The sequence below is a fragment of the Trematomus bernacchii genome, unplaced genomic scaffold, assembly GCF_902827165.1.
Source record: "Trematomus bernacchii unplaced genomic scaffold, fTreBer1.1, whole genome shotgun sequence".
NCBI classification, from domain to species: Eukaryota; Metazoa; Chordata; class Actinopteri; order Perciformes; family Nototheniidae; genus Trematomus; species Trematomus bernacchii.
The window spans coordinates 13398908-13418985 of NW_022987720.1; the positions used below are offsets into that span (position 1 = coordinate 13398908).

The following is a 20078-nucleotide window of genomic DNA, read 5'->3' on the forward strand; positions in this document are numbered from 1 at the left end:
ATGCGGAAATGATGGCACGGGGAAGCGGAGAGAGATGTGTCTGCGGTGAGGAGGGCACGTGGGACAGCGGGACCCTCCCTCATCCCGGGCAGCCTCCTCCTCCCGTTGCCAGGGAGAGGATGCGACAGGCCGGGTGCTGCTGAGGAGGTGAACCGCGGAGCAGGAGCCGGGGGGGGGGGGGGCAGGGATAACCACCCATTCATGGCCTCACTGCACACGGGGATGAATGGGTGAATATATCTGGGAATGTATTAGGATAGATGTGTGACATGTCCATGATCATGATTTCCTTTTCCCCTGTTTCCATGGTAACCAAGTCAAACTGTTTATATGTTTGTCAATCCTTTTTTGTTTCATGTAGCCTAACTTATTGTGACATAGTCCATGTCTTTTTCTTCTGTTAAATGTACAATAAAGTCAAATTTCATGAAAAAAAAGAACCTACACAACAGTTCTATGACTTATTTTCCTGGAATTGACTAAGGAAAGACTACATCATGTTTTTATTTCTAAAAACGGTGTGATGATTGAAAAGGATGTTAGATTTTCCTATAGAGGCCTTTCAAGGAAGATAGTCCTACTGTAGATTAATTAGGCTTTAGAAAATCATAAAATAAATGTTAGGCTACATGTTATCTGTTGAGCATTGACTGAGGTGAATACATGTGCCCCTCACATGGAGCAAATTCAGAAACAAGACAGTTTGTTGAGAAATAAAAAAGGCTTTTTTTGGCATAGATCTACAATTGCAAAAAAACGTTACAGCCCATAAGATAAACTCCACCCCTGAAAACCGTACACATGGCATTGCTTCAATGAAATGAAAAATATTAGTAAAATGATTTATCATAGGCAGGTCACCTGAAAAAGTATATTGATAAATACTGCAAACATCAGTATAAACATTTGAATCTGTAGATGTACTCTGACAACATTAAGTAATACACTATTTAAGTAAACATGAGCGGGTCTGTATGATGTATGAATTTATTGTGTGAAAGATATTGCAGCAGACAATCAATTAGCTTTTTATGAGGATCCATACATAAAGATCAATCAAAGAATGAAGCTGCAGAGCTCTAAGTGTTGCTGTCTCAGCCCTGTGACCTGCAGGATTTGCTTCCTTGAGAAAGTTAAGTGTTCCAGCAGCCATCCTGCTAATGGAGGCACATTGTGCACTGACAGCCCCCTCTGAATATTTCATCTGCCCCCCTTTGAGACAGGGATCAAGAGATAGTGGGGAAGAGATGGAGGGGAAAGCAGCAGGATGAGGGCAGCATCCATGCTAAATATGTGCTCGTTCTGACAAATTGGAGTTCTCCAACTCGAATCAGAAACCAGTCCAGTTAAGACTGAGCCTTGCTTCTGTTAATCTGAATTCAAACATCACCACATGTGCCTTTTGGTGCCTTTCATGGGATGAACATCTGATCACACAGTGCTGCTCAATTAATCAGCAGCGTTGAGTAACAACAACTGCAGAAAGAGCTCTGAGAAGTCAGGCTGTGCTTCAGAAACAAAATAATTATTATGAGCTGTGGTCCAGGGCAACAAAAAGTGTTTAAATCCTTTACTTATGTATAACCACTAATGCCAAACTGTGAAAACACTGCATTAACCCTCCTGTTGTCAAATCTGACCGATTTACTATACTTTCATCAATCATAACTTTTTTGTTTTACATTCGATTGCATTAAGGCTTTATGATATCCTTCACAGTAGACATTTGAACATATACAATTGCTGATCACCACTTTCATTGCATTTTGGATGATTTAGTCAACTTTGTAACACCCATGGTGTTCCCGGTCTAGATGTGTGTCCCCCCATGTGAATCACACCAGGCACCAGGGGCAGACTGGGACTAAAAATCAGCCAGGGAAACTCGACCGGCCCAACTCGGTACCGCTAGTCAATTGTCAACGTGGGGGGGGGGTGGGGTGCTAGTGAATTGTCCGACCGGATCACTTCGGTACCGGCCCACCGGAAAAACTCCCGGTATTCCCAATGGCCAGTCCGCCCCTGCCTGGCACACACAAACACAGAACAATTTGACACATGTTCCGCTCTTATGTGCCCATCCCCCCACATGGATCACACCTGGCACACGCAATACATGTTCAGTGTCTATTCTTTGTATATTTACTGCAGTTGTTCATGTATACCAGTAGTCTGATACAATACTTACAGTTTGAAAGGGTGTTAAATAAAATTTGGTGATGATTAATGGTTTTTGTGTTAATGTAATGGCAGTTAAAACAGGAGCGGTCAAATTTGACCGCGAAGACCAAAGTAAGGGGGGGAGACGAAGACAATAGGAGGGTTAAGGAAAAGGCCTGCATTGAAAACCTTACCTAAGTTAAATAATGTAGGTATTAATATCAAAGTGTATACTTTACTGCAAGTATCACGCTAATAAAGTAAGCACACATTGCACAGTTAATTGTTAACGGTCAGTATTTTCATTCTTCATAGACTGTTGGATGTTTAATCTACAGCAATGCATCATATTCAATAAAACCATCATACGTTTGTAACTTATAGCTATCATGTGAGAACCACCTACCAATCATTCAAAGTTTCCTGAGCTCTGAAAAACAGCCTTGTTTGAGCCTTGTGATAGAACTAATCCAAAAGGGTTTTGAAATAGTGTATTTATAAGAAGTTTTCACAATTTATGAAGACATGTTTAATCCTCCAGTTATAAAAAACTGATATCATCACATTCAAAGAAACAAGATTTTACCTGGACAGCAAGGGATTGAAAACAAATATGTTGTAAAGCAACTAGAGCTGTTAGATATAGTTGAGTAAAAAGTACAATCATTTAGTCACAAATGTAGTGCAGCAAAGTAGCAAAATGTACAAAAGCAAAAAAAACTCCACCCTGAATAAGATTAGGAATTAATGAGACGTAAATCCTTATAAACTAACTCTTATAGTCTGATGGTTTGACCTGATATGAGAGAGACATGAAGGAAGTCTTAACTATTTCCCTAACATACGTTTAAAAAACAGAGACACTAAGGAGGATCACAACAGGACTTACTCAGATATTACAAAAACAAATACAAACAGTGTACAGTCAAAGTAAATGTAAAAAGAGTGAGACAGAGACAGAGACACACTACCCTCTACTGTGCAAATAGCTGCATCACACTTACAACAGGCTATTTGCAACTACATCAAGTCAGCCAGGAGAAGGGCAAATATCTGATCACTTTTGGAAATAGATTTCTTTCTTTCTTCTGCCATTGTGTAGTGTTATTAAGAGTGGAGAATATGCCTTCTAAAAAGTTAATAAAGCATTAAATGTGTTGATAATCACATTCTTTGGAAGAGTTTTTTTTATAAACTATACAGTGTATCATTGTACTAAATACAGTGCTAGTCTCTTTAAACACTGATAGGCAGCACCTTAGTGGCGTTAACACGTTGGTGCATGTGTTGGCTTGCCCGTGTTTTACGTTTGTTTGCACACAGCTGAGCTGCGCAGGGCAATCAGGAGAATTAGTTTCAGCTTCACTTCTTGAGCCGAGCCAAGTGCTAAATCATTGAACACATGCTGGTGACCAGGCGCTGTCAATTAACCAATTAGCTCTCCCTATAAGACAGGGTGATGAAAGCGGCGGCCTTTCCATTACATCTCATCTTAGGAAAAGTGATCACATATCCAAGAAAATGAATGGTGTACCCAACGGGAAAGCTGTCGGCAGTCCGCCGCTGCAGCTGTTCAACTGCGAGCACGCTGCCTGTGGAGCGACGTTCACCAGACAGTGGAGACTGAAGGAGCACGAGACGGTGCACACTGGAGCGGTGAGTTAAATGTTCAGAATTCCTAAAGTAATACACCAATGTAACTTTTTAAATGCATTTTGCCAAACAAACATGACGTTGTTCCGTCACACAGCGCCCGTGTCTCTGCACAATTGCTGGCTGTGGTCATCGTTTCACGAGAAAGTCCCACCTGAGCCGCCACATGCTTCTGCACAGAGGGGTGAAGCAATTCCAGTAAGTCACATGATGTCACTGTACTGTTTCTCCTCACAACCAAAACCCACGTCCTCATTCTTTAATTTTCCTTTTGGCAGATGCAAATTTGCGAGCTGCACGCTGAGTTTCTTCCACACCGGCAATCTGAAAAGACATTTTCGCTACGCCCACGGAGACAAAGACACGTATTTCAAGGTTTGTCTTGGTAAACGAATGTGCCCACAAGATGGCGCCAAAGGGTCGTATTCAAACAGCGTCCCCTTAAATGTACTGCTTGATGTTCAATAGCCAGTTTCAAGTCCTTTGTGTCATTTTAACCACTTAATATTTTTCTCCTACAGTGTAACCAGCCAAACTGCTCATTGACATTCAAAAAACGCAGGCTGTTTAAACTGCACTTAAAGGAGCATGGATTGCCTGCTAACTCAAAGTAAGTCTGTCAAAAAAGATTAAATGTCAGAGTAGAAGACTACCTAGATGTTCTGTAGTTTAAAATCACACCGTTTTGTCCTAGGAGTTAATTAAATGCATGTTAAATAATATGCACTTGCCATTTCTATAATAAGATCCTTAATACCTGGCATGCAGGCTCTCGCAGAGATAAATGAGTGGTTACAGGCAGTGGGTGTGGGTGAAGTTGATTTTTAATTCTTCCTGTCCTTGGTGGGTTACTTAGGTGTTCGGAGGCTGGATGTGCTGCCACCTTTGACTCCCATATTGAACGCAAAGCCCATGAGAAGAGGCACGCAGGTTGGTCTATTTCATAGCAGGTGTCCTTTTATCTTCTATCCCTGTGAAATTCTTTAATTAAAAAGGGGGTTGTGGCTTCATTTGCATGTAACCTTTTTGTGCATCCAAGTGTATTCTTTCAAGACTCATAACATGTATGCCAGTTCCTCAAATGGCTCCAGAAGGGAGCCAACTGGGGCCGATCCTTTGATTTCCCAACTCACTGGCCTTGTTTGGTCCCTGCAGGTTACAGCTGCCCTCATGAAAACTGCCAGGTGTTAGAACACACGTGGAGCAAACTTCAGAAGCACCTGCGTGCCAAACACCGGGGTAAATATGCTCTCAATGTTCTAAAGTAATTTGTACCAACATTTTGTTTTGTTTCTCACACTTTGAAAATATGTTGTAGCCACGTTCACATGCCAAGTGTGTAAGAAGGAGTTAAAGAAAGCAGAAGCTCTGCGGAAGCACAAACGGATCCACGCTTCCCATAAGCCTGTGCTGGTTTGTCCAAAGGAGGCCTGCCAGGCCTACTTCTCTACGACCTTTAACCTGCAGCACCACATCCACAAGGTGCACCTCAAGCTCCTCAAATACAGATGCTCCTTCCCTGACTGCTCACGCACGTTTGCCATGAGGGTAGGTGACCCTGTACCCTGTAAGGAGATTTATCAGAATTGTTATTTTCTTTGTAATTAATGGCTTTTCTGACACTGTTTAGGTAAGAATTGTTCATTTCTGACGATGGTTGAAAAGAAAATGCCGAATTAAGTGTTAATAACATAGATGAATTACATAATTTATATTCGTTAAATGTCTTTTCTTGTATTATTACATAGGAGAGTGTGACCAGACACCTGCTTCGCCACGACCCAGACGCCACTACACTGAAGGCAAGTCTGCAGATGTGATCTAAAGCACCACACATTAGTGAGCTCTAGAGCTAACTGGGAATATTGAATTGGGTTTTCTCTTTGAAACCTGTTTATCTGACTCTGTGCTTCTGGCCAACTGAAGTTTTAGAAAGTAAGGGGATATCTGAATATTGGGGGGGATGTGTCCCACCCAATGTATATGGTAAATTCGGCCTTGGATTTACATGATCTTGTGTCCAAGCATACCAAATACTATTTAATCCAAATGTGGCATCGCACCGCAAGAACAGCCATTTTTTCAAAATCGTTCTCATAAATTGCTTAATTTCTCAACAGAAACATCGAAGGCCTAAGAAGTCCTGGATGAAGCGTCTGGACGGACACCATCTGCCCCTTGTGGAGGAAGACCTGCGTAATCTCTTTGCTCTGCGCATGAGGATCTCCAGACGTGCCAAAGTGGAAACCAACCTCCATGGCCTCTTCAATGAACGCAAGATCCGTCATTATGTTGACCCTGAAGTCAACCTGCGCAACTTGTTTGGTATCAAACGGCCTTATATTTTCGAAGAGAAGCCTGAGGTCGAACCACTAAAAGTATGAATGATAATCCCTCCCAATAGCAGCAAAGTTTGATAATTAAGTTTGAACTCCCTGAAATCTGTTATTGGACTGATTTTTCTTTATTTTTGAGAAAGTTGGGTCTCTTTGGTTCAGTTTTATTTAATGTAGATGACATACATTCAAATATTTGTATTTCAAAGTAATTATTTGAATATGATTTGACACATTGATTGTCAAGCTTTGGTGAATTTCAAAGATTGAATTCTAGTTCTTGGAGACAAAGGGTACTCTTGAAATGTTTAATTTGTAATATAACATGTGCTGACCCAATAAAATGAGTTACATTTTGATCAAAGTTTAAATGGCGTTTTATCTTTTTTGGCTCAGGTATCATCTTCCAGACCTACTGTAAGATGCTCAGTCTCATTTTGTTGCAATGTAAAGAGTATTTAATTGTTGCCAATATTTAAACAGTCATTTTCTTCCAGCATCTATATGTTGTGCTTGCTTTGACTTCACATATTGGTTGATATTTTCTGAACATTTTGGATCTCATTAAGTATGGACAAAAGGACTTGCATTTGAGTAAGAGCTGAGTCACTGAAAGTATGTCACTTTTGGGGGTGGAGGAGACCTTTGAACACACAGTCGATGAGTAGCAGCTGTCCAATCTTTTAAAGGTTAAGCTTTTCAATTTTGATATGGGCCTTACCAACATTTACACAAGATGGTGCTTGTGTGTAGTTTAAATGCTTTTAGTTACTTTGATTAGTCTAAAGTGCTTTCTAGGTTTTCATTACAAAATCTGTTTTTATAATTTTTCCAATGTATACGATGGATTTCTGTTTAGTCTCGCAGTGTTGGAAATATATTTAGATCCTTTACAAAGTAAAAGTAGCAAAACATCTTTACAAGTAAAAGTATTGCATTCAAAACTACCAAATACAAATAGTTATCAGCAAAATTGTGAAGAATAAAAGTAACTACAATGCAAAATGTCAGAGCAGCATTATATATTATACCATTTTAAACATTGCTTTCCTTGAAGCACCTTGTTTGTCAGAAGATGCCCTCGGGCTCATTTTGACTGCTTTTAAAAGGTGCAATGTGCTAAATATGCAGTTTAAAATCTACAAGCAGAAATTAACGTTAGACTTGCATTTGGGTAAAAATCTAGAATTTCCTCTAGTGTAGAATCAAAAATAGGTATACTTAAAACACGTAAAGAAGGCCCACCACTTGACTCATGCCCACTAAATGTAGCAGACTCCATTACTCTCCACCCCTGTTGTCAATAAAGAACCAATGACAGCGAAACCTGGCGTCTCATTCCCAGGTGAACTATACAAACTTTTTATGACCACAAAATAATGGACATGGACAGCTAAACATACCTGACGGAGAATCTCCACGTTGTTATAACTGGCCGCTGCAGTTTCTACACAGATTAGACAAAACAGAAATAAATGCTAGCAGAACTTTGAGCTACTGTAGCAGCGTCAACAGGGGAAGACTTATCAACAAATTCGAGCAGTAGTACAACTCAGTATTTGGAATTAGACTGTATTTGGAAAGTATGTTTTAAGCGGCAACCCACCTCTCTTCTTTGTTCTTCGAATTACCGGCACGTTCCAAAGGGGGTAGAAGAAGAAAACATGAAGAGGAGGGTCCTTCCTAATATTTTCTTTATATTTTGTAAAGCCTAAATATAACATCTTTATGAATTAATGGAATTACTAGCTTGAGCTTTCCTGCAATATTTGCATAATGTGTTTTTATTTTAAATAAAGAATTCAGGGATATTGAGCTCAGCCCACATTTAAAAAATGTTTGTTACAACCATAGACTGTATAGGTTACAACATGCACTAGGTGTGGCATGTCACCTATGGCTATACTATTTTAATGATTCCTTCTGGTGTGTTTGTAACCATCTGAGATTTCAGGAAGGTCTTATGTGAAGAAAAGTCGCAGAAGTGAAAATAGCAAAAATTGTCCCGGAGTACAGATTTTATTAACAGGATGTTGTGGTATGTGACCCAGTTACATAAAGTTGTCACACACTGTTGAAAACTGTAACCAGATCTTTTTACTTTTTTCATATTTTCTTTAAAATTCAGATTCAAACTCCCAAATAGTTTATAATAAATGTTCTTGTTTTAATTATTGATTAATCTAATAATCCTTACAATTTGCATCTAGAAGATAAGATTAAACAAGAATAAACAAAAGAAGATTATACGTCACATTTTGCTTTAGTTTGGTTAGGGTTAGGTTAGGGTAAATAATTATATTTATGGACGCCTTGGTGTTTTAATATAGATTTTGTTTAACAACTTATCCTGGTGTTTGCTTACATTAAGAAGTAGGAGAGGAGCTTCATACAAAAATGAAATATACATTTTTAAACAAAATGTTTCCTAAATGTTGAAGGGGCCTTGTTTCAAAAGTTCTTTTAAATGGCTCCTTTTTGTGACACAAATATTGGCTTTTTTGTCAAGTGGAGCAAAGCAGAGTTTATTTCACAATCTAGCCAAGCTTTGTAACATATTTTCAGTTTGAGTTTGGATATTATCTTTACTGCGCCATTTTTTATTTCCTTTGCTTGATAAAGTCACTCTCTTACCTTTGCATTGCAGCCTCAGGCCACCTCTCTTCCCTTCGTCCTTTACTTGCTGCTGTTCTGCCTCTTTAGGTAACATACATTAACCTATCCGACCAGAGCTGACCTGCAACTTTATCACACTGCAGCACAGCTTCACAACAGAGCTTCGCAACAGAAACAGATGCCTCAACAGCTGTCTGTTTCATCCCTAATTATCGTTCCGGTAAGTTATTGTACGTTTCATTTCTTTGTAAGAAAACAAGCATCAATCAGACACTGAGTGCCTCTTAACATTATGTCAATGTGTTGGATTAAGCCTTTCAAAGTCAACACTTTTCAGCTCAGGATGGTCTTGTTTCTATGGTGATCATTTTTTAACCTAGTTTACTGTGCAGCATGTTGGTTAGAATAAATAGACTGTGTTTGCAGGTGTTCAGCAGGTGTGGAAAGTACTCAAGTGATTAGATGTTCCTTGTTTACTCCAGAGTTGTTTCCACCAGTGCTCTCGAGTCCCAGAGTGATGTAATGAAACTGCAGGTTGTCTTAGGGGCTGAGGCCCAACTAGCAACACTTTTAAACTGTATCACGTATACCAACAACTTCACCAGCACCCTCTGATGCTCCAGAAAGGCCATGTCAATTATACACAGAGTGAGCATGACCTTTATTGTAAAACACCATGCTTGATTTGCAGAATATGCATCACAGAGCAGCATAGGGGAAAAGTCACGACCACAGCATCACAGCAAGGGACAATCATTCCAAATGGCACAGAGGGACTAGTTCAAAGGCCCCATGAAAATCTACAGGAATGGATAATTAATGTCAAATAAAAAAATAAGGAAAAGCCTCAACAATCAGTGTGTTCATATTTTATACAAAGGCTCACAATGTGTCTTAATCTGCTGGAAAAAGCTGTAAAAGAGAATTGGTTTCATTATTATTACACCGTGCCAAAGTGGTACAAGGACTTTTATTGCATATTTTTTGTTCAACTATGTATGTTTTTATAAATATTTATTTATTTATTTTACTCTACTGGTGCAACCATCATGGAACCCAATTTCCCCTTGGATAAATAAAGTATTCTGCTTATCTTATCTTTTCAGTTTCGATCGCAGCTAGCATACATTTACCTGGTTGTTGGATGAAACACTTGAATCCTCTTGAATCTTTTGTGAATCACTTCATCCCATTGATGACAGCTCCTTGGTAAAACATCACCTTGACCTACGGGAACAAGTACTTACTGAGTGACTCGGCAAGCGACAAAATTATGAACTGATGTCTTCACTACAGTAAAGAACTGAACCTTTTGCTTTTACTACCAACACAGCAACTCCTAACACTAAAGTTCTAACTCTGCTATACTTTTACAGATCGACCTGGAAACAAAATGGTTTATTCGTAGTTGTGATTCAATTATAAATATAAAAACAAACATTGCATACATTAATTAACACTTTTGTGCAAAATGTATCAACCAAAATGGAAACAATAGATAGAAGACAAAGAAAAATGTAAGCGCATTATTCTGAAACAAACAAATTAGAGGACATGTTTCAAGTGCTAATACATGCTAGATCACTGAAGATTTTAAGTGTTAATAAAACAAGTAATTTCTGGGATAATGTATGGGGCAGTAGTCTTGTCATCCAAGTCTTACTGTTTTTTCACCCTTTTATTAAAAAAACATATCCTTTATTTTTTCTTATTCAAGCAGGAACACACATTTATTTTTCCTTTTTATTTTACAGAATGTACAGGGGAATAAACAAGCAATCATAGAACAAGAAAAAAAACGTTGCCTAAAAAACCGAAGCAAGGAGATAAATCAAAGTAGGTTAACCATACAGTCGTCATGCCCTGATTTAGCCTGCTTCCTCCAGAATAGATGACCCAAAAGCTCTTCTACCCTCCCTTTTCTTCCCTTTCCCATGGCCCTGTTTGGAGAAAGGTTTTCTAGTTATAACACAACTGCATGCCTGCTGAAAGTGAAATGACAGGATTAACATAATAAGCATAAGATAAGGAGCCCATTGCACAGGTTTAAACTAGAGGTGTTCTGCATTTGAAGCTTTTTTACAAATTGTGCCAAGCAAGAAAGCTTTAAAACTCAAATGACATATGCAGTCCTGATTCATTTGTGTTCCTTTGTGAGCACATGCCAACAAACATAACAGTATTATTTGAAGGTGTTACCTTGAAAACAGTTTAATGAGTCTGGATGTTAGCCAGATCACTGCCGCAGATGGATGTTTCATTTGTCTGAAATTGGATGCCAGAAGCTTCATGTCATGACTGATGGTAGAAAGCGTTAAATAAAGATGAGTGGAGATAAAAAATGAAAAACTTGTGTTTTGAAATATGTGGCTTTTGAAGCCGTTGCTAAGAAAAAGAGGAATGAACATGACTAATAGTATACAGCCTGCACAGCCATGTGATTTAGCTTAATGCTAATACCAGCATTCTTACAATGATAATGCTAACAGGCTGATAATGTATATCATGTTCACCATCTTTTACCACGGTACGGTATCATATTGAGACTGGGAGTATGACTATGTATTTTGAAGGCAATAGGTCTTAAATCAAACTGTTGAACACATTTACATTTTAAGTTAATTCAAATCACGGTGACATGCACATCAGTTCAAAACTGCATGGGAATTCTTAAGATATTTGAGTCTGGATCAGTGGTGGATGGACAGACCTCTTCATTAGAGATAATTATTTTGAGACATTTCAGCTTTTTACCTCTGAGCTACTTACACACAAATGAGACGACAGTTTTGGAGTTTTATTCCAACAGTGACATTTATCTGAGATACATACTATACCTGTTGCATTGTTGGAGGAACCCGGGACCTAAGATTTTCATTGCCATTTCTACACTGTAGCTTATGTGCATATGACATTAAAACCTTAGAATCTGTTGCATTATTCTATAAGGGCATCCACTCCATCCTGCCCAACATGATCTTTAAATCCTATAATCCCTTATCCTATAATTCAGTCAGTCATAGAACCTTGGGCAAACTTAACGCACAAGTGTGCTCAAGCAAACACGCCATTGTCTATTCCCTCACTAAGCTTTTTATCAAGATGATATCTGTATTCCATGAATGTTTTAACAGTTTAAAAGGGCCAGTTTTGCCCCCTGCTTTGTAGCTCAACTTCAGTCAAAGTTCATTGTAAATCCAAGCCACACATACAAATTAGCTATTGAACAAAAGCAGCAGAGAGAGACTTCACACAGACACACATTTGTTAAAGGTGAGCGGGTTTGTATGGGACACTTTGGTAACGATACAAAATAACCCTTCATCATCACTCAACCCAAACTGAAACGTGAAGGGAAAATTGTTCTAAAATGTGACTGTCCCCAGACATTGGGTAGGGTTGTTAATGACACCTTGGGTTAAAGGCTGAATAAAAGATATCCTGTGTTTTAAATCTGTATTGTTTTTTAAATGTTTGAAGAGATCGATTTTACAGAGCTCTACACATTTCTCAAAATGAGGAAGATACTGTAGCAAAGAAAATGCAACCTGGCTGGAAGATGACGTTAAATCAGAGATGTCTTATTATTTTATTGGGGACCCACTCCCAAACACACAAAATAATGGACAAAAAGAAAAGAGGTTTTGTACATCACTACCAAATTGATCACGCTTGTTAAAAAGCCACTATACAATTATTTGTCACACCACTGGATGAAATGTCCACTTGGCTCCTAACAACTAACTACAGTTACAGTGAAGCTGTGAATTCAGAGAAAAAGCTTTTCACTCAGATTGAACACTTCATCGAAAACTCTGTCAGGTACATTTTGTCTATTGACATGACAACGGACATCTATTTTTTCCTCTCATCCTCTATATATAAGCGGCCCTCAGTGACCTTGGCCGTAGGCTGTTTATCATGTTTTCTTGATCTTAAGATTCTGTCAAACCATACATCAAAGCGCTCCTTTGCTTCTCTGCTGTTTGTCTCTGTCTTCTGTTAGGTACATTTCCATGGCATAATATTCACTTTTCCAGTACATTACTTTATTAAGAGGATATAATATGCATATTTTAGGAAGAGACTGAGACTGAATTATTTCATAACAAATCGCTTTGTGTATGTTGATCAATTATATGGTGTAATACAGACTTGGGTAGATGCAGCACAAGATAAAAGTGAATATGAGTAATATGTCCATGGGCAGGCAACAGATGAATGGCTTGAAAATATCCATAGTGTTCCTTCACTGTGACAAGAATTAACATAAATCAGTCGTGCACGCAACAGGAGTCTCTGAAAAGATCTGCTGACATGTTTTATCTTGGCAGACTATCAGAGTTATTTTGATCAGATTAGATGTGATATTCTTAGCTGCTGATCTGTGTTGCCTGAGATGAGACATGATTACCAGAGACAACAACTTAGGGTTGATTGCACTTCCTCTTGTTGACATCACAACATCCAAAATTGCCCCTATTTCCTCGTATTCATCGTGTTTGCATCTTCATCAATCAAAGCCTGGCTTCCAATAAGTGTCATGTTCTCCAAGCCAGGCCAGTAATTAAAAGTGCTACGAGGGAGCAATCAGGAAATGTGACAGCTACCTTGTTTTTGAACACCTGAAATGTCTGGCCAACATTTCTGGCCATTATGATAATTTATCAAAGCTGCCAAAAACGGAGAACCTAATTAAATCGACCATGATACACACCATATCTCTCTGCTAGTAATGTTAATTTTTCATGTGTGTCTGCCTGTGTGAGACGTGCAAAGAGTCCCTGATTGATTTTAACCTGCTGTTAAACCATCGTTAAGGACAACGCACACAGAGCAGCGGGGGGACCAGTGTTCAATTACCAGCCATGTAATCCTGAATGATTCGTTTACATGAGTTCAACAGCATGAGGAGAAACAAGTTACAAATCAAGCAGTCTTGGAGGAGCCTGCTTGATATGCAGTTTCGCACGAAAGAAACATTATGGATCCCTTTGGGGTCTTTGAGACATGGTGGTAGCAAAAGTAATTTGGCTGGGATAAAATAAAGTGGATGTTAAGCACAGAGCAGAAAATAGGAGACTGTGAAAACACAAAATAGAAGACAGTAACTGAAAATGGTAACTGCAGTGATCCTATCTCAGATTGTTAATCCGGGGCTGATAAATCTATTTTTAGTTCCCAAAGCTCTTGTGCAGCAATAGAATCATTATGGTTTAGTATAGGTGTGTCATGGGGATATTACACAGAAATGGTAATGTAGTAGTTCTAAACATTAAATATCAGATTTTCAAAGAATTCATGGAAACAGCTTCACATTTTGTGAAATGCTTTCATTTGCTTTCTTGCCCAGAGTGAAATAAGAAAATCGATAACAGTCACTAAATTGTCAAAGTGGTTAATTTAGTTTGGTAAATCATCCTGACCCTAAGAAGCTGTCTTTATTTTGTTTAGAGAATAGTAATGAAAAGGCCTACTTATCCTCTAAAGTTTAAACGATGTCACTGATTTCATTTTCAGAAGAATCAGAATTATCTTTATTTTCAGTATACTCGGGTACAATCATTTTGCATTGCATTGTGTGTATTCAGGAGAAAGAAATTGTTACTAAGACTAAAAAGTCAGGCACTGAGGAGCACCATTGCTTTTTACCGTTGTCTTGCTCACCACCAAGCACTTACAGTTTCATTTAATTTCTACCGTCTCTCAAGTAAAGGTCAGCTGTGTGGAGGGAAGGATGAGTTTTGATGAGCTCTATAACAGCTCGTGTGTGTGTGTGTGTGTGTGTGTGTGTGTGTGTGTGTGTGTGTGTGTGTGTGTGTGTGTGTGCGTGCGTGCGTGCGTGCGTGCGTGCGTGTGTGTGTGGGTGTGTGTGTGTGTGTGTGTGTGTGTGTGTGTGTGTGTGTGTGTGTATCTGGGTTTGTGAGCCATGAGCGATGCCTTTGGCTGTTAACTCTCGGGGAGAGAGAGAGAGAGAGAGAAGAGCAACATGAAAGTGAGAAAAAGAGAGAATGCTCAGTGGGGCGGATGAGGCTCATGTTTCATTAATAGGGCATATCATGCAGTGTTTTTTGTGTGTGTGCGTGTGCATGAGGGGATGCAGGTCACAGTTGACTCTAATTAGAAGGAGAATGTGTTAAACAAATGTAGGGCAATCACTGATTCACAGGCGGTGGGGCGTCCATGTGAGTCTGCCTCTAATCAGCGCTGATCAGGGGCAGAGCACTCTGGCCGAGCATTGAGACACTGAGGAAGAGTGATGAGTCAGCAGCCTGTTGGAGGCATCAGTCATCATTACTGCGTGCTGAGTCACAATCACACCAACGTCTCCTGTCATTATTCTTTATGGTGAAGGGTAGTGAAACTCCCCTGCCTATCTCCCTCCTCACCTGTCAGTCACTTCCGATCATCATACATGAAATGACTTCTGACTCCTGACCTGTCTGCCTGTCTGCCTGTCTGTCTCTTACTACCACCGTGATTTATTGTTGACGTATACGCAGCCATGCTCTGCTGCCAATACACATTCACAGCCAGCCTCCTCAGAGATGAAAGGAAACAACAAGAGTGTTATCAGAAAAATAAATCAATGAATTTTGGAAAAGGTGTTCTGGAGGGAGTGCTTTGGTTTTGATTTGTCATTTTACTAGAATTCCACATTGTGTTTATTTTGTACTTTTTGTTATTGCTGTCAAATTAAAAAAACAAGTTGTGCTTGTGGTTCTAGACTTTGAGGGTAAATTGCAATTTACATTACCAGAACAATTGACCAGACACTTGAGTGATGATGTTTATATTCAAAGTGTTTGTTTATCAGTGGTCCAATCCCCCCCTGAATCTCTGCTTATCCTTCTGACTCTATTTGTCACACAGCACTCCTTATTCCCAGATGAACACCTGCACGCTGCCAGAAACAAAGAGGTATCATGTCATCAGCAAGTTTTACTTTAAAGTGGACCTATCATGCTATATTTGAATAATATAGTGTAGGACCATACCTATATAAGGCATATTTATACTTTTTTTTTTTCAAAATACCAAACAGATCATGCATTTTAGCCATGCCTCATTTTGCTCAATTTGACATTTTTTAGATCTGTTTTAGCAAGGGCTGATTATGTGAGCAACAGCACCATCTAGAGGCCTGGCATATGTACTACAGCGTCTCCAGCGCTTTCGAACGGCAATGGCCGTGGCTGTCTCCTCCTGATTGGTGGAGTTGGCCCAATAGCCGTAGCGCCACCGTCCTGACGTCAGGACAGTGTTCAAATCTGGATCAGTTTTTATCAGATCCGTTGCAGCCCCTTTTTTAGAGATTTGGGTATGGAGGAAAATAGAGAGGGTTGTGTTTTCTGACACTTGGTGAGTTCCCTGGAACACCGGGGACACATATTCATGTATAAAAGACGTACAAAAGTGCATCTTGTATGATAGGTCCCCTTTAAAGTAATGAGTGAGATAAAAACAGGACTGTTGATTGTTTTTTTAATCTCACTCTAAAACTTGCTCAGGCGGCTTTTAGTTTATCCTCCAAATATGTTCACTTGGGACATTTGTGCCGCCAATAGCTTGTCTGTGTATTTTCTTAGTTTTCTTTCAGAATAAAAAGGCCTGTGTTGGCATTTGACTCCCATTAGACATGTTTCTCTACTGTGTTGTACAGGAAGAGGAAACTGGGTGTAACTACAATAGAGGGGATGTAAAAGAAGAATAACCGTCAACCCTGGTGCCATGTGTACACTTTAGTTTTTTCATTATATATTGCTTTTTGTCTTTTTCTCTCTTTGTCTGCCCATACTCTCTATATATGTATGTGTGTGTTAGCTTGATTGCTCACTGTGTGGGTGAAGTACAAAGGGTAATGGTAGGTTGTACTCGCAGCTAAAGGACACTCCTTTATGATTCTGTCAGCCTCCGTGACAGGATGGCACTGTATGTGTTGTTGTGTGTGTGCAAGCTGTGATTATGACTATCTTTAGAAAGACTATTTAATAGCCATTATTTTTCAAATTGGATTCCCTGACAGCTGCTATTGTCATTATTTGCTTTGCCTCGTTAATCGCTTGCTTCCTCCCCGTAAATACAAAATGTGAAAATGCATACTTATTAAAAGAAACACCAAAGAGGGTGTGTGTGTGTGTGTGTGTGTGTGTGTGTGTGTGTGTGTGTGTGTGTGTGTGTGTGTGTGTGTGTGTGCGTGTGCGTGTGCGTGTGCGTGCGTGTGTGTGTAATTATACTGTGTGACCTTTCCTTTTTTAGTAACTGTACATATTGGTTTTATTTGTGCTAATGAGGGATTAGGTTTTCGCATAATTTGGATGTTGTCCATTTCTGTATCTCACACAGATGATTATTATGGTTCCTTTTCGGGTCCTGGTCCTATTATATATCATAGTGTTTAAAAAAATTATTAAAAGATCGAACCATTTTCTGATTCTTTAGATGAAGTATTTATTTAGCTATAGTGCTTGGTTTGTTCTTGTTTCCCATATTGTTATTCTGGTCCACACCCAAACCTCTATACACCGCAAACGTTTTGATGTTCACTAAAAACGAACCAGGATGAGCGATAACAGACGAGGAACACAATGTGCAGAGAAGCAGCTGATGCTCTCTCTTTCTCTCTGTCCGTATCTATTGATGTGATGGGGTCTGTTCACCTGGACCGAGGGCACAAGGCACAGGCTGTTAGTCCTGACACTTGCTTGGAGGCACAGCAAAAGGTCACGAAACGTAATAATAGCAGCAGGGGACATTCTGAATAATGGTAGTGGACATTTATTTTTCAGGAGCAAACCCCTACAGCGTGTGTTCAGGGTCAGCGAGATATGAAACTGGGCCAGATTGAATAAATAACCACATTTACACCTGGCCCTAATTGTCCCCCTCCTCCTACCAAAGAGAGTCATCCTAATGGCCAAGCTGAGCTACAGCAGCCAGCAGAAATGAGCCATTATTAATAGGCATTTTACTCTTAGCAGCTTCCCCAGTTATTTCTCTATAATAGAATCAGCCGAGGCAATACCAAATAGAGCCTCCGTCAGTAATAACCTAAATCATAAGCTGTGTCAAAACAAGAGCTGATAAAAAAAGGGATAGGAAATAGGCATAATTCCCTCGTCTGCTTCTCTCAAGAGTAACTCATAGCCAGACTGATGCAAGAAAGAAATCGTCATGAAGGTGGAAACTGATAGGAAAAAAAAGAACCGAAAGAGAGACAGAGCTGTAAGATTAAGTTGAACAGTACAAGAGAGGGGAGAGTCTAACAAATGTGCATCAATGTCTGTAGGATGAGAGGGAAAAAGGAGGCATGGAGTGACTGGGTGGAGCAGATGGAGCCAGTACAATGGATTGAGAGGATTAGAAGAGGAAGAAGAAGATGGAACTGTTCAACAACGCTCCTCCAAACTAGCAAAGTTTCATCAGCCTCCAAAGGCTCCCTGTGGTCTGAGTTACAGCAGATGGGAAGCCCTGTCAAGTGTTAATAGAGGTATAGCAGGCACTGCCGGTGGTGAATCTCAGCTGCTTCATCACCCGAGCCAAGATCCCTTCTGTCAGGACACTTGCTATTCTTCAGTTGGTGTTAAACAAACCCAAATTAATAACCACAGATAAAATATGCATCAATAGAGTTGGCCTTCAAACATTCAGCCCAAAACATTGCCAGTGTTAATCCACTGTAATGTCGAAACTTCGGTTTGAAAGTACATATTAAGGTTAGAATGTGGACTAAATCTTCAGAACTACACGAAAGGCTCCGAAAAAGATTGCGTTAATGCGTTTAAAACTGAATACACGGTTATTTTCCTTATAGCTCTGCTCAAAATGTGACTTATAATGCAAATTACAATACTACAGATCTTACTTGCAGATCAAAAGGAAGAAGAACAGAATCTTTTTCTAGATAAAGATTCAAAGGAGAGGATGACATGCTGGCAATTAGCAGTTAGTTAGCTGAGCTTCATCAAGTAGTAGAACTGTACAAAATACACAAATTCTAATAAAGTGAGACGCTTGTTCAAGCTCTTTCATTTTGTGGGACATCACAATTGTCACTTGCCTACTGTACAGTTACACATACAGTACAGTAGGTGTAAACATAAAAACAGCTTGAGTTCACATCAACTACAGAATGAACCCTTGCAAGAATACTTTTATCCATCTATCTATCCATCCATCTTCTACTGCTTATCCAGCGTGGAGATATAATCCCTCTATCTGGTCCTGGGTCTGCCCCTTGGTCTCCTCTCAGCTGGACGTGCCTGGAACACCTCCCTAGGTATACTTTCAACAACAGCTAATCACAAATTCGGGACATGTTTTGCTTCAGGATGCTTGGCACTCTTGAGAATTGTTTTCAGCTGCTCATTTATAACTGTTCTAGCTAACTTGCTGTGCAGACAAACACATTTCCCCGTTGAGTGAGTGAACAAATAAAGGGCTCAATTTTTTTTTTTGCTACAACTAAAGCCCAAATCCGTTAAACCAATTGGTGTTCTTGATTTGACTGTTTGTTGTTTGATAAAAGAAAATGTAATCTTGTTTTCCTGTAGATTTGTAGGAAATAACTCAATTGTCTGAATCTCTCACAGTGCCATTTTGTGATATTCATGTTGCTCTCAGTCTTAGTCCTCTGTGCACAGCAGTGTGTTACTGGATGGAGGATGGTGCATTATGCATGGACGGCACTTAAACTCTCAATTACAGCGGCCTAATTCGGGAGCTCGCTGCTATCTTCGAGACCATGAATTTATTTTCAAATACAGAAAAACCACAAAAGCTACGAGCCATCATAATGCCCTACAACAACAGCATTCAGTGTCCATGTAAGGGACGGAGACGAATTTGTAAAGATTTTTTATTAAGGTATGTGGCCAACCAATGACATAGCTAGGCACAATGCAAAAAGTGGTAACATGGGTAAAAATCATAAATCCAGTTTTGCTTTGACAACCATTTGAGTACGACAGCTATGAAGGAGACACAAAAAGCACAATTTACAAAGATGGGAGGAAATACATTTCTATTCTCGTTATAACAAGAAGAGAAGCTTATTTCTCACAGTCGCTAAACGCTTTCACATATATTAAAATGTAGACTAAATGATATAAGCTAGATCTCAGTTCTCTGGAAGAAGACATATACGGTTTAAATCATTTTCAAGGCCATCATTCTACTGTTGCATTGTATGCTTCAAACCAACATTTTCATCCTGTTTGTGACACAAGATGTAGTTCTTTTGAAGAAAACAATCAAAAAAGGGTAAAAAAAATCGATGGATGTCTAAACATCAAAAGTCTACTCCATACAGTG

General features: G+C 39.4%; 1 protein-coding gene across 1 annotated transcript; it reads left to right on the forward strand.

Annotated features, from left to right (window-relative positions):
• The first annotated feature begins 3561 nt into the window (after positions 1-3561).
• si:dkey-208k4.2 (uncharacterized protein LOC570186 homolog) lies at positions 3562-6520 on the forward strand. Its single transcript, XM_034143616.1, has 9 exons — positions 3562-3816; positions 3911-4011; positions 4092-4188; positions 4335-4423; positions 4670-4743; positions 4969-5052; positions 5132-5361; positions 5562-5615; positions 5934-6520. Exons 1-9 carry the CDS (start codon positions 3682-3684, stop codon positions 6195-6197), a joined length of 1128 nt encoding a protein of 375 aa, XP_033999507.1. The 5' UTR covers positions 3562-3681; the 3' UTR covers positions 6198-6520.
• The last annotated feature ends 13558 nt before the right edge of the window (positions 6521-20078 follow it).

Excerpts from the sequence above, each read along its gene's own strand:
- si:dkey-208k4.2 (XM_034143616.1), top strand. The coding sequence starts at position 3,682 with ATGAATGGTGTACCCAACGGGAAAGCTGTCGGCAGTCCGCCGCTGCAG. Across the intron at positions 3,817-3,910 it reads AGACGGTGCACACTGGAGCG|CGCCCGTGTCTCTGCACAAT; the intron begins GTGAGTTAAATG and ends TCCGTCACACAG. Across the intron at positions 5,362-5,561 it reads CACGCACGTTTGCCATGAGG|GAGAGTGTGACCAGACACCT; the intron begins GTAGGTGACCCT and ends ATTATTACATAG.